Source organism: Oncorhynchus tshawytscha, unplaced genomic scaffold, assembly GCF_018296145.1.
Source record: "Oncorhynchus tshawytscha isolate Ot180627B unplaced genomic scaffold, Otsh_v2.0 Un_contig_322_pilon_pilon, whole genome shotgun sequence".
Taxonomy (NCBI): domain Eukaryota; kingdom Metazoa; phylum Chordata; class Actinopteri; order Salmoniformes; family Salmonidae; genus Oncorhynchus; species Oncorhynchus tshawytscha.
In genome coordinates this window covers 69,332-84,466 of record NW_024608983.1, presented here as the reverse complement: position 1 = coordinate 84,466, position 15,135 = coordinate 69,332, and the positions used below count along the sequence as shown (strand labels likewise).

At 42.8% G+C, this 15,135-nt stretch overlaps 1 protein-coding gene across 2 annotated transcripts; it reads right to left on the bottom strand.

Annotated features, from left to right (window-relative positions):
- Positions 1 to 5,686: 5,686 nt before the first annotated feature.
- LOC121844081 (B-cell receptor CD22-like) lies at positions 5,687 to 14,023 on the bottom strand. Of its 2 annotated transcripts, XM_042313957.1 has the most exons (8): positions 13,960 to 14,023; positions 13,377 to 13,706; positions 7,386 to 7,586; positions 6,832 to 7,095; positions 6,423 to 6,513; positions 6,226 to 6,265; positions 6,001 to 6,093; positions 5,687 to 5,897 (listed from the first exon to the last, which is right to left on the bottom strand). In XM_042313957.1, exons 1-8 carry the CDS (start codon positions 14,012 to 14,014, stop codon positions 5,802 to 5,804), a joined length of 1,170 nt encoding a protein of 389 aa, XP_042169891.1. In that variant the 5' UTR covers positions 14,015 to 14,023; the 3' UTR covers positions 5,687 to 5,801. The 2 variants fall into 2 exon arrangements, with proteins under 2 accessions (XP_042169891.1, XP_042169892.1); XM_042313958.1 differs by lacking the exon at positions 13,377 to 13,706 and having other exon boundaries at positions 13,960 to 14,021.
- Positions 14,024 to 15,135: the final 1,112 nt, after the last annotated feature.

The following is a 15,135-nucleotide window of genomic DNA, read 5'->3' as shown; positions in this document are numbered from 1 at the left end:
GGATTGCTGTCATACCATGTCCATTGGTTTCCTTAACCTGTAAGCAGTCTGTGCCATTTTGTAATTTGGGTGAGCTATCTCTCTAAAGCTAATTTTCAGGAAAACATTCTAGATATCATAGCAATATGTTAGTTGTCTTCAGGCCAGATTTTGTGATGATACTCTTCAATCCAGTTTCTGTGGTGGTTCTCTTCAGTCCAGGTTCAGTGGTGGTTTTCTCCCCTGGATGGTCTGATAAACAGAGTGCTGAGATCTCTCTGAAGAGCTGTGAATGTGTCACTGGGCGAGTCCCTCACACTCTGAGAGAGAGACAGCGACACAGGAAACACAGTATGAGCACTTTACACACTGCTCTACAACATTCTCTCTCACTTCTACTTTCTGTGTCCATCTCTCTCCTCCTCCTCCTGTCTCTGTCTGTCTCTCTCTCTCTCTCGCCTCCTTACACTCTCTCTCTCCTCCTCTTCTGCCTTACTCTCTCTCTCCTCCTCCTAACTATCTCTCTGTCCTCTCACACACTCTCACACACACATATAAATACTATATACAAAATAAACACATACATTAATACAATAAAACATAGTTATTGCCAGTGTATCATAGTCAGGGCCCTTGGTTCTCATTTCCAGAGTCACTGATAGGGTCAGGATGGACAATATGGAGAGAGAGAGAGAGACAGAGAGAGAGCTGTGCCAAGGTGACAGTGAACATTGTCGAAAAGAGACTATTATGGCACAGTAAATTCAAGTCACCAGGTGTGGGGGTGGAATTTTAACTGATATAATCACCTGTGTGTCTGCTGTGGCATCCCTTCCTCCTATGGATCTACTGCTAAGAGGGACAGAGTGAGTTTTGCTCTCTAGTGACCTCTAGTGGAAGTTGATATATATCACATGTAAACTTGGCTAGGGAACACTGACCTCTTCAGCGTGCAGGAGATGGTAACAAGGAGAGCTCCAACAGTCAGGAAAGCCTCACCCCAACCACAGGAACCCAGAGAAACACTGGAGTCTGGAGAGCTGGACACAGGCCAGTGTGTGTTGAATACGGAGATGGAGATATGAATGGGGAAACAGGAAAGAAGAAAATGAAACAATATTTATTTAAATAGAGACCTACAAATTGTATCTTATGGTATGATAACTGTGTAACATTGTTCATGATTATTTATGGTTGTTGACCTGTGTGATTATCAATGAATATATGAAAATTAGGTGTACTTACACTGAACATACACAAACACAGAAGAAGAGATGAGACGTCCATATATACTCTCAGCCTCTCAGTAGTATTCTCCTCTGCCCTCAGAGCTGATGTTAGTGATGCTGTAACTCTGTCCTGATGCTTTTGGCGAGGTAACATTCTTCTTGTACCAGGTGTATTTGTCCGCAGGTGGGTTGGCATCACTGCTGCAGGTTAGAGTCACTGAACTGCCCTCCACTATTTTAACAGAGGGACTGACTGACACTGTGGTCTTTGATTTGTCTGATGTAAAAGGATTGTCAACATAATATTAACAATTAGGAAAATAAATATATTTTGATCTATGATGATGATTGGTAAGTAAGACCTGTCTCTTTTGCTTGAATGTAGAATACTGTAGAATACTGAGAGTGTACAGTTGAAATCGGAAATCGGAATATTAATAATTAATAATATCAGTCAGTTAATATCAGTCAAATAATATCAGTCAGATAATATCAGTCAGTTAAAATCAGTCAGATAATATCAGTCAGTTGATATCAGTAAAATAATTTAGTTAATATCAGTAATATCAGTCAGTTAATATCAGTCAGATAATATCAGTCAGTTAATATCAGTCAGATAATATCAGTCAGTTAATATCAGTCAGTTAATATCAGTCAGTTAATATCAGTCAGTTAATATCAGTCAGTTAATATCAGTCAGATAATATCAGTCAGTTAATATCAGTCAGTTAATATCAGTCAGTTAATATCAGTCAGTTAATATCAGTCAGTTAATATCAGTCAGTTAATATCAGTCAGTTAATATCAGTCAGATAATATCAGTCAGTTAATATCAGTCAGTTAATATCAGTCAGTTAATATCAGTCAGTTAATATCAGTCAGTTAATATCAGTCAGATAATATCAGTCAGATAATATCAGTCAGTTATTAATATCAGTCAGTTAATATCAGTCAGTTAATATCAGTCAGATAATATCAGTCAGATTAATATCAGTCAGTTAATATCAGTCAGATAATATCAGTCAGTTAATATCAGTCAGTTAATATCAGTCAGTTAATATCAGTCAGTTATTAATATCAGTCAGTTAATATCAGTCAGTTAATATCAGTCAGTTAATATCAGTCAGTTAATATCAGTCAGTTATTAATATCAGTCAGTTAATATCAGTCAGATAATATCAGTCAGATAATATCAGTCAGTTAATATCAGTCAGTTAATATCAGTCAGTTAATATCAGTCAGATAATATCAGTCAGTTAATAAGTTAATATCAGATAATATCAGTCAGTTAATATCAGTCAGTTAATATCAGTCAGATAATATCAGTCAGTTAATATCAGTCGTAATATCAGTCTAATATCAGTCAGTTCAGTCATTAATATCAGTCAGTTAATATCAGTCAGTTAATATCAGTCAGATATCAGTCATTAATAGTCAATGTCATTTATTAATATCAGTCAGTTAATATCAAATAAATATCAGGCCAGTTATTAATATCAGTCAATAATATCACCTTTATGAATTAAACACATAGATGTACTTTGACCGTAGCTTAGGCCTCCATTATTTGATGTATTGTATGGTGAGGTCGCTTGTCATTAAGCAGTTCAATGTATTTATATATATGTATGACAAATAAACCAAACTTTGAACCTAAAAACACAGGCCCTGAAATAACAGCTCAAACACAGGCCCTGATTTAACAGCTCAAACACAGGCCCTGATTTAACAGCTAAAATCACAGGCCCTGATTTAACAGCTAAAATCACATTCAAATAAAATAAAATGTATTTGTCAAGCCTTTTTTACATCAGCTGATGTCCCAAAAGTGTTTATACAGAAACCCAGCCTAAATCCACAAACAGCAAGCAATGCAGATGTGGAAGCACGGTGGCTAGGAAAAACTCCATAGAAAGTCAGGGAACCTAGGATGAAACCTAGAGACGAACTAGCCTCTGAGGGGTGGCCAGTCCTCTTCTGGCTGTGATGGGTGGAGATTATAAGAGTACATTGCCATTAAAGTCAGATCGTTATTTGTATTTATTTTTTTAAGCTTTATTTAACTAGGCAAATACATTTAGAAAAAAATCATATTTTACAATGACGCTCTACCTTGGCAAACCCTACCTTAACCCAGGCGATGCTGGGCCAATTGTGCACCGCCCTATTGGACTCCCGATTACGGCCGGTAGTGATACAGCCCGGGATCAAACCAGGGTCTGTAGTGATGCCTCTAGCACTGAGATGCAGTGCCTTAGACTGCTGCACCACTCAGGAGCCAAAGATGTTCAAAGGATCATAGATGACCAGCAGGGTCAAATAATAATCACAGTGATTATAGAGGGTGGAACAGATCAGCACCTCAGGAGTACATTTCAGTTGGCTTTTCAAAACCGAACATTCAGAGGTCGAGAGAGAGAGGTCGAGAGAGAGGTCGAGAGAGAGGTTGAGAGAGAGAGAGAGAGAGAGAGAGAGAGAGACTTGAATGTGAAAGTCCTCATTGGTGCTGCCCATGCTACAACTAGCTTTTGGGCACTAGAGTCCTCTATCCATCTATCCATCTCTATGGAGGACATATGAAAACAACTGCGTACTCATGCCTGTGCTCCTGCCTGCACAATCCGGCATTTGTCTGTTTTTTTTTTTTAAATCAAAAGTTATGAGTTGATTCATAAAACTTGCTTATATGTGTTTATTAATGATAGTTGATGTTTTGACAAAGACAGGTGTCTTTACCCCTGTGGAGACTTATTGGGGGACTGGGGAGGGGGGTTCAGAGGTAGGGGTTCTCTGCATCTAGCTGTCTGGGTGCTCTCCAGCATCACCCCCTGAACAGTAAGACGATCAGCAGGCACAGTCCAAATACATACAATGAAATCAATAGCAGTGTCCCAAAAGTACAATGGAACCAATAGCAAAGTCCCAAAAGTACAATGGAACCAATAGCATTGCCCAAAAAGGTAGTACATTCTGTCAATACTAGGATCCCTGTGATGGGGTCTGGTAGTGCAGCTTGTCTTAACTATGCCCCCTGTGGTGGGGTCTGGTAGTACAGCCTGTCTATACTCTATCCCCTGTGGTGGGGTCTGGTAGTACAGCCTGTCTATACTATGTTGTCACAGCTCTCTTTTTCCTTACAACTGGTCAAACTGATGTCATTTGGACATTTTTCACAGAATATCTTTCCTGTTTTTTGCATTATTGTAGTTTCTCCCCAGTCCCTAAACTTTAGATGTCACCTAGATCGAAGCATTCCTTCTATTGATCAATTACATTATTCTGTTTAGGCTTTAGAATTCTAGGGCAACATGACAAAAGAGAAACTACATATATCTAGAAATTATAGACAAGTTGACTAACAAATAGCCTACCAAAATGTCAGAAATTAAAGGCAGAAACATAATTAAATCAGGCAAAAAAATATCAGCCACTAGCGTAAAAAAAAATACAAATAAATGTGTTCTGCCATCTTTGACTGTAGCCTAGAGTGCATTTTCTATATTTTAGAGTTAGGTTTGGGTGCAGGCCTCAGAGTTTCACTTTATCACAGTCGGGCGGTTGCAGATGGGTTATTAGTTGTGGACGGTTGCGGGTTAACAAACAGCTGACCCGCGCACCACTAGCGTGCGTAAGCTAATGTAACTGGTGAGGATCAGTGCTGGGTGTTGTTCTGTTCAATGGTGACGTGTCTAATAGGCAGAAATACAAGAAACAACAGCAGAGTGGAAATAGTTATGAATCAATGTATTAATAGTTAATGAACTAATGAATGTATTTATTGTCTTAAACTTTGAGCTTATTTACAACATTGTACCTATACTGTATTGACACTAAACCAAATTGTAAAAACAGGCAAAGGTAAACATATTTAATGTATCTATAATAATGAATATAAAATGTGCAATAATGTCTGACAGGAATACAAAGTAAATAATTAGGAGAAACCTGGTCCAAGAGCTAGAAGTAATAAAAAGCTGTTATCAATATTAGTCACTGAGAAATGTCGGCCTATTTTTGTTGTAAAAATCTGGAAAATTCAAATCCCAAAGAAAAAGAGCAGAAACATAATATTAATCTACAGAGTAAACAGATAGGCTTTATGTGTTACAGAGAATCTACAAATGGTCAAATCCCATAGAAAAAGAGCAGAAGTATAATCGATCTTATTTCTCATCAATATACACAATTATCATTACAAGGAAAGATAATTCAACTCCAGCATTTACTCAGAAGTTAAAGTTTAGGAGGGGTTGGGTTAAATGCAGAAGACACATTTCAGTTGTACAATTGACTAGGTATCCCCCTTTCCCTTTCCTTAACTTTACAAGAAAATAAAGATAATGACATAATTTAAAAAAAGTTCAAGATCATTATCTGGAATGCCTTCTAGATATGATAGCAATATGATAGAAGGAGAATAGAGGTGTAAATCCTAGCTTTGGTTTGGTGCTGAAGCTCTTCATCCAGGTTCTGTGGTGGTTCTCTTCAGTCCAGGTTCTGTGGTGGTTCTCTTCAGTCCAGGTTCTGTGGTGGTTCTCTTCAGTCCAGGTTCTGTGGTGGATCTCTTCAGTCCAGGTTATGTGGTAGTTCCCTTCAGTCCAGGTTATATGGTGGTTCTCTACAGTTCTCATAATCTGAGGGCTCAGCATCTATCTGAGGGACTGTGTCACTAGAGGAGTCCCTCACATTCTGAAAGAAAACACAATGGTCACATTACACACCACTCTATAACATTTGTATGGACACAAACACACACACAAACACACACACAAACACAAACACACACACGTACTGCCAGGGTGTCATACTCTGGTGACCTGGTCTTCATGTTCAGAGCTGTGTACATGTCCATGTTGGAGTCACTGTTAGGGTCAGGATGGACACTCTGTGCAGAGAGAGAGAGAGAGAGAGAGAGAGAGAGAGAGAGTTGTCATGGTAACAGTATGAGAGAGACTGTCGTGACAGAGTAAATTCATGTCACCAGGTGTGGAGGTGGAGGCATAGCTGATATCATCACCTGTGTGTCTGCTGTGACATCACTTCCTCCTGTGGATCTCCTGTAATGAGGGACAGAGTGAGTTCTGCTCTCTACTGACCTCCAGTGGAAGTTGACATGTTACAAATAAAGTTTTGCACATTAATGAATGAATGGATTAATATATTAATGCATTCATAACAATTCAGGGTGCTAAGGTAAAACAAAATGTATGTCACCTGAACCACATGAAGCAAGGGAGAAAGAGGATGAGAACCAGAATAAACACTGTGATTCCTACAGCTGCAGTCAGAACTGAGGTTTGTTTCCCTACAATAAAATATGGATGATATGAGTAAATGGCATGATATAATGAACTAAAAACAAATATAATTTGGTAAAACCTGTCTCCTCCCCTTCATCCACACTGATTGAAGAGGATTTAACAAGTGACATCAATATGGGATCAAAGATTCACCAGGATTCACCTGGTCAGCCTGTCTATGTCATGGAAAGAACAGGTGTTCTTAGTGTTTTGTACACCCAATATTTAATTATAAACCAAAGTTTAAAAAAGCCAAATTCAAAGTATTAACATTAGACTGAACCATGTAGTTTTGTGTTGAAGTATTGAAGATGTAACTTTACCTGCTACAATGATCATCTGAGCTACAGAGTTCTTAGAAGCTATTGTATTCTGGGCCTCACAGTAATATTCTCCTCTGTCCTCAGAGATGATGTTAGTGATGCTGTAACTCTGTCCTGATGCTTTTGGTGAGGTTACGTTCTTCTTGTACCAGGTGTATTTGTCCACAGGTGGGTTGGCATCACTGCTGCAGGTCAGAGTCACTGAACTGCCCTCCACTATTTCACCAGAGGGACTGACTGACACTGAGGTGTTCTTTGGGCCGTCTGGTGGACAATATGTAACACATTGTTCATACATAGAACTCATGGAACTTGGATTTATGATTAAAATAAATTAAATATTAATATAAATATGTGGAACTTAGACATTAATGTAACAATACAGTGTTTGTGAAGTACTTGTAGTTACTACAGTAATGAGATGAGTACAATCATGGAACTGGGACATAGATTGAAATAATAGATAGATTTCATATCTGTTCCACTGCACATCAACACTAACCAATGATTGGATGATTTTGAAAGACTTTAAAAAGTGTTTTAGTCACACTCACACACTGCAGGAGAATTTATGCCCTTTACAGCACAGTAGAAGCTGTCTTCAGTTTTAAAGTAGAATGTGTACGAGGGGGAGAACTCTTGTACAATCTTACTGTTCCTGTACCAGGTGTAGGTGGGGTTACCAGTCAGAGTACAGGTGGTGCTACAGGTCAGTGTAGTTGACCACCATGTAGTGGTCACCTTCACCTGCAGGTCTGGAGTAGATAACAACATTAAAACCCTCAATGACCTGTTGTCTAGTTCAAATGAGGCAGGAGTGGATGTTCTCAATCATCAATTCAGACATTCCTATTAAATGCATACTTTCACATTTAAATTATTTCAATACAAATCAAGACACTTTTCCAGAACCAATTAAACAGATCAACACTATATATAATATCACTGTACCTGTAACAGACAGAGTGATTAAACAGATCAATACTATATATAATATCACTGTACCTGTAACAGACAGAGTGATTAAACAGATCAACACTATATATAATATCACTGTACCTGTAACAGACAGAGTGATTAAACAGATCAATACTATAACATATAATATCACTATAATATCACTGTATCTGTAACAGACAGAGTGATTAAACAGATCAACACTATATATAATATCACTGTATATAATGTAACAGACAGAGTGATTAAACAGATCAACACTATATATAATATCACTGTATCTGTAACAGACAGAGTGATTAAACAGATCAACACTATATATAATATCACTGTACCTGTAACAGACAGAGTGATTAAACAGATCAACACTATATATAATATCACTGTACCTGTAACAGACAGAGTGATTAAACAGATCAACACTATATATAATATCACTGTACCTGTAACAGACTGTAACGGTTTTCTAGTGGTGATGAAGGAGAGTCGGACCAAACTGCAGCGTGTCGATTGCGATCCATATTTATTAAACAAAACGTAAACACGACTAAACACTAAACACGACTAAACACTACAAAACAATAAACGTAATAAGGACAATCACCCACGACAAACTCAAAGAATATGGCTGCCTAAATATGGTTCCCAATCAGAGACAACGATAAGCACCTGCCTCTGATTGAGAACCACTCCAGACAGCCATAGACCTTGCTAGACAACCCACTAAGCTACAATCCCAATACCACCACCAAAACCCCAAGACAAACACACCACAATACAAAAACCCCATGCCACACCCTGGCCTGACCAAATACATAAAGATAAACACAAAATACTTTGACCAGGGCGTGACAGAACCCCCTAAGGTGCGGACTCCCGAACGCACCTCAAAACAATAGGGAGGGTCCGGGTGGGCGTCTGTCCATGGTGGCGGCTCCGGCGCGGGACGTGGACCCCACTCCTTTAATGTCTTAGTCCCCTCTCCCTTCGTCCCTGGATAGTCCACCCTCGCCGCCGACCATGGCCTAGTAGTCCCCACCCAGAACCCCACTGGACTGAGGAGCAGATCGGGACTGAAGGACAGCTCGGGACCGAGGCAGCTCGGGACTGAGGGGAAGCTCGGGAGTGAGAGAAAGCTCAGGAGTGAGAGAAAGCTCAGGAGTGAGAGGAAGCTCAGGAGTGAGAGGAAGCTCAGGAGTGAGAGGAAGCTCAGGAGTGAGAGGAAGCTCAGGAGTGAGAGGAAGCTCAGGCAGGTAGATAGATCTACCAGCTCCTGGCTGGCTGGTGGTTTCAGCAGATCCTGGCTGACTGGCAGATCCTGGCTGACTGGCAGATCCTGGCTGACTGGCAGATCTGGAAGAGTCTGGTTGACTGGCAGATCTGGAAGAGTCTGGTTGACTGGCAGATCTGGAAGAGTCTGGTTGACTGGCAGATCTGGAAGAGTCTGGTTGACTGGCAGATCTGGAAGAGTCTGGTTGACTGGCAGATCTGGAAGAGTCTGGTTGACTGGCAGATCTGGAAGAGTCTGGCTGACTGGCAGATCTGGAAGAGTCTGGCTGACTGGCAGATCTGGAAGAGTCTGGCTGACTGGCAGATCTGGCGGCGCTGGGCAGACTGGCGGCGCTGGGCAGACTGGCGGCGCTGGGCAGACTGGCGGCGCTGGGCAGACTGGCGGCGCTGGGCAGACTGGCGGTGCTGGGCAGACTGACGACGCTGGGCAGACTGACGACGCTGGGCAGACTGGCGATGCTGGGCAGACTGGCGATGCTGGGCAGACTGACGGCGCTGGGCAGACTGGCGACGCTGGGCAGACTGGGGGCACTGGCGGCGCTGGGCAGACTGGCGGCACTAGCTGCTCCATATAGGCTGACAGCTCTGGCGGCTTCTTACAGACTGACCGCTCTGGCGGCTCCGTGCTGACTGGCAGCTCCTTGCAGACTGGCAGCTCCTTACAGACTGACAGCTCCGTGCAGACTGACAGCTCCGTGCAGACTGACAGCTCCTTGCAGGCTGGCAGCTCCTTGCAGACTGGCAGCTCCTTGCAGACTGGCAGCTCCATGCAGACTGGCAGCTCCATGCAGACTGGCTGCTCTATGCAGACTGACATCTCTGGCTGCTTCATGCAGACTGACATCTCTGGCTGCTCCATGTAGACTGACTGCTTCATGCAGACTGGCAGCTCGGGCTGCTTCATGTAGACTGACAGCTCTGACTGTTCCATGCAGACTGACAGCTCATGCTGCTCCATGCAGACTGACAGCTCTGACTGTTCCATGCAGACTGACAGCTCTGGCTGCTTCATGCAGACTGGCAGCTCTGGCTGCTCCATGTAGACTGGCTGCTTCATGCAGACTGGCAGCTCGGGCTGCTTCATGTAGACTGACAGCTCTGGCTGCTCCTTGCAGACTGGCAGCTCCATGCAGACTGGCAGCTCTGGCTGCTCCATGCAGACTGACAGCTCTGGCTGCTTCATGCAGACTGGCAGCTCTGGCTGCTCCATGCAGACTGGCAGCTCCATGCAGACTGACAGCTCTGGCTGCTCCATGCAGACTGGCTGCTTCATGCAGACTGGCAGCTCTGGCTGCTCCATGCAGACTGACAGCTCTGGCTGCTCCATGCAGACTGACAGCTCTGGCTGCTCCTTGCAGACTGGCAGCTCTGGCTGCTCCATGCAGACTGACAGCTCTGGCTGCTCCATGCAGACTGACAGCTCTGGCTGCTCCATGCAGACTGACATCTCTGGCTGCTCCATGCAGACTGACATCTCTGGCTGCTCCATGCAGACTGACAGCTCTGGCTGCTCCATGCAGACTGACAGCTCTGGCTGCTCTATGCGGACTGACAGCTCTGGCTGCTCCATGCAGGCTGGCAGCTCTGGCTGCGCTGAACAGGCGGGAGGATCCGGCAGCGCTGTAGAGGAGAAAGGCTCTGGCTGCGCTAAACAGGCGGGAGACTCCAGCAGCGCAGGAGAGGAGAAAAGCGCTGGCTGCGCTGAACAGGCGAGGCACACTGAAGGCCTGGTGCATGGTGCTGGAACTGGTGGTACTGGATCGAGGACACGCACAGGAAGCCTGGAGCGGGGAGCTGCTACCGGAGGACTGGAGTGTGGAGGTGGCACAGGATGGGCTAGACCGTGAAGGCGTACTGGAGATCTTGAGAGCAGTGTTGGCACAGGATGTGCAAGGCTAGGGATGTGCACAGGAGGCCTGGTGCGTGAGGCTGGCACCAACTTCACCAGCCGACTAACACGCACCTCAGGACGAGTATGGAGCGCTAACCCAGGTGCCATCAAATCCCCAACACGTTCCGTCGGGCGAATTCCATGCAAAAGCACCAACACAGCAACTCCCTCATTTCTCTCTCCTCCAATTTCCCCATTAACTCCTTCACAGTCTCTGGTTCTGGTCTCCTCCTTGGCTCCTCACGATAAACAGGGAGAGTTGGCTCAGGTCTGACTCCTGACTCTGCCACACTCTCCCTGAGCCCCCCCCAAGAAATTTTTGGGGCTGATTCTCAGGCTTCCATCCGCTACGCCGTGCTGCCTCCTCATATCTGCGCCTCTCAGCTTTCGCCGCCTCCAGTTCTTCCTTGGGGCGGCGATATTCTCCAGGCTGAGCCCAGGGTCCTTTACCGTCCAGTTCTTCCTCCCATGTCCATTTCTCCAGGTGGTGCAGCCTCTCCCACTGCAGCTGCTGCTGCTCCTGCTGCTGCTGCCTCTGTTGCCTCTCCTGTGGTTCCTGCCTGTTAACACGCTGCTTGGTCCGTTGGTGGTGGGTGATTCTGTAACGGTTTTCTAGTGGTGATGAAGGAGAGTCGGACCAAACTGCAGCGTGTCGATTGCGATCCATATTTATTAAACAAAACGTAAACACGACTAAACACTAAACACGACTAAACACTAAACACTACAAAACAATAAACGTAATGAAAACCGAAAACAGCCTATCTAGTGCAAACTAACAGAGAGTACAAGTAAGACACTAAGGACAATCACCCACGACAAACTCAAAGAATATGGCTGCCTAAATATGGTTCCCAATCAGAGACAACGATAAGCACCTGCCTCTGATTGAGAACCACTCCAGACAGCCATAGACCTTGCTAGACAACCCACTAAGCTACAATCCCAATACCACCACCAAAACCCCAAGACAAACACACCACAATACAAAAACCCCATGCCACACCCTGGCCTGACCAAATACATAAAGATAAACACAAAATACTTTGACCAGGGCGTGACACAGACAGAGTGATTAAACAGATCAACACTATATATAATATCACTGTACCTGTAACAGACAGAGTGATTAAACAGATCAATACTATATATAATATCACTGTACCTGTAACAGACAGAGTGATTAAACAGATCAATACTATATATAATATCACTGTACCTGTAACAGACAGAGTGATTAAACAGATCAACACTATATATAATATCACTGTACCTGTAACAGACAGAGTGATTAAACAGATCAACACTATATATAATATCACTGTATCTGTAACAGACAGTGATTAAACAGATCAACACTATATATAATATCACTGTACCTGTAACAGACAGTGATTAAACAGATCAACACTATATATAATATCACTGTACCTGTAACAGACAGAGTGATTAAACAGATCAACACTGTATATAATATCACTGTATCTGTAACAGACAGTGTGTTTAAACAGATCAACACTATATATAATATCACTGTACCTGTAACAGACAGAGTGATTAAACAGATCAATACTATATATAATATCACTGTACCTGTAACAGACAGAGTGATTAAACAGATCAACACTATATATAATATCACTGTACCTGTAACAGACAGAGTGATTAAACAGATCAACACTATATATAATATCACTGTACCTGTAACAGACAGAGTGATTAAACAGATCAACACTATATATAATATCACTGTACCTGTAACAGACAGAGTGATTAAACAGATCAACACTATATATAATATCACTGTACCTGTAACAGACAGAGTGATTAAACAGATCAACACTATATATAATATCACTGTACCTGTAACAGACAGAGTTAAACAGATTAAACAGATCAACACTATATATAATATCACTGTACCTGTAACAGACAGAGTGATTAAACAGATCAACACTATATATAATATCACTGTACCTGTAACAGACAGAGTGATTAAACAGATCAACACTATATATAATATCACTGTACCTGTAACAGACAGAGTGATTAAACAGATCAACACTATATATAATATCACTGTACCTGTAACAGACAGAGTGATTAAACAGATCAACACTATATATAATATCACTGTACCTGTAGCAGACAGAGTGATTAAACAGATCAACACTATATATAATATCACTGTACCTGTAACAGACAGAGTGATTAAACAGATCAACACTATATATAATATCACTGTACCTGTAACAGACAGTGATTAAACAGATCAACACTATATATAATATCACTGTACCTGTAACAGACAGAGTGATTAAACAGATCAACACTGTATATAATATCACTGTACCTGTAACAGACAGAGTGATTAAACAGATCAACACTATATATAATATCACTGTACCTGTAACAGACAGAGTGACTCCAGGATCACCAGTATATTTCTCTCCAGTCTGACCTGTTATAAATCTGAACTTGTACTCAGCTGAGTCACTCTCTCTCAGGTCTGTGATTCTCAGGGTGTGGACATTCATCCTATCTCTACGGTACGTCACACGACCTTTGTTGTCTGGGTCGTCTCTCAGATTTACAATCTTAGTGAACCAGAAGGTTGTTGTGACCGTATAACCACTGGGATATGTGTAAGAGCAGAACAGATCCACTGATGACCCCTTCAAGGTACAGATACTCTGAGTGGTGTATGTAACACTCCAGCCATCCTGACCCAGTACCACTGAAACACAGTTAGACATCACAATGGTATCAGAATGAAGACAAGGTCTATTGGTTCACACTGACAGTAGGGTTTGTCTCCACTTTGTTGCTTTAGTTGCTGAGTTGAGTGTGAATGGAAACCACAGAAAACTATTTAAGTGAAGTTGATATGCTTAACAGAACACACCAGAATAACATTATGATTCTTAACCTTTCATAAGTGTTTGTAGATTATTAAACAGAGCAACTAAAAGATATGAATGAGACCATACCTGTTACAGACCAGAGAAAGACCACCAACACACTTCCTGCTGTTCTCAAGACCATTGTTGAATCTCCCACCCTGCAGTCTTAGAAACATAAACAACAACTCACTCTATAGCTGGTGAATAACTCCACCTGATACATTGAAGTAGAAACTGTAAATGGGGTACAGGGCCTCATCACTGAAAATGAACCAGGCTCATATTGTGTTGTGTTGTATTGTGCTACAGACGTAGATCTTAATTTGATCACTCTTTTGTTGTCGAGAATTTTCCTGCTTCCTGGAAATGCAAACTTGTAGTGTATTGAATGTTTAAAAAGGCATCTAACTCCCATACTGCTGCTCATTCCGTGCACCAGTTCTGGAAGCCTACGTCACTGGCTTTCTAGGCATCACTGAGCTGTCTAATTACACACACCTGGTTCCCATTTCCTCTGATTAGCAATTATATAAATGTGCCCTTTGTTCACCATTGTCTTGGTCAGGTATTGTTTCCATGTCTGTTGGTCTTGTGAGTACCTGTGCATTGTTGCTTTGGCTTTCGTGCTTGTTATTACGTGTCTCGCCCCGTGTTATTACGCGTCTCGCCCCGTGTTTTTACGTGTCTCGCCCGTGTTATTACGTGTCTCGCCCCCGTGTTATTACGTGTCTCGCCCCGTGTTATTACGTGTCTCGCCCCATGTTATTACGTGTCTCGCCCCATGTTATTACGTGTCTCGCCCCGTGTTATTACGTGTCTCGCCCCGTGTTATTACGTGTCTCGCCCCGTGTTATTACGTGTCTCGCCCCGTGTTATTACGTGTCTCGCCCCGTGTTATTACGTGTCTCGCCCCGTGTTATTACGTGTCCCCCGTGTTATTACGTGTCTCGCCCATGTATTACGTGTCTCGCCCCGTGTTATTACGTGTCTCGCCCCGTGTTATTAAGTGTCTCGCACCGTGTTATTACGTGTCTCGCCCCGTGTTATTACGTGTCTCGCCCCGTGTTATTACGTGTCTCGCCCCGTGTATTACGTGTCTCGCCCCGTGTTATTACGTGTCTCGCCCCGTGTTATTACGTGTCTCGCCCCGTGTTATTACGTGTCTCGCCCGTGTATTACATGTCTCGCCCCGTGTTATTACGTGTCTCGCCCCGTGTATTACGTGTCTCGCCCCGTGTATTACGTGTCTTGCCCCGTGTTATT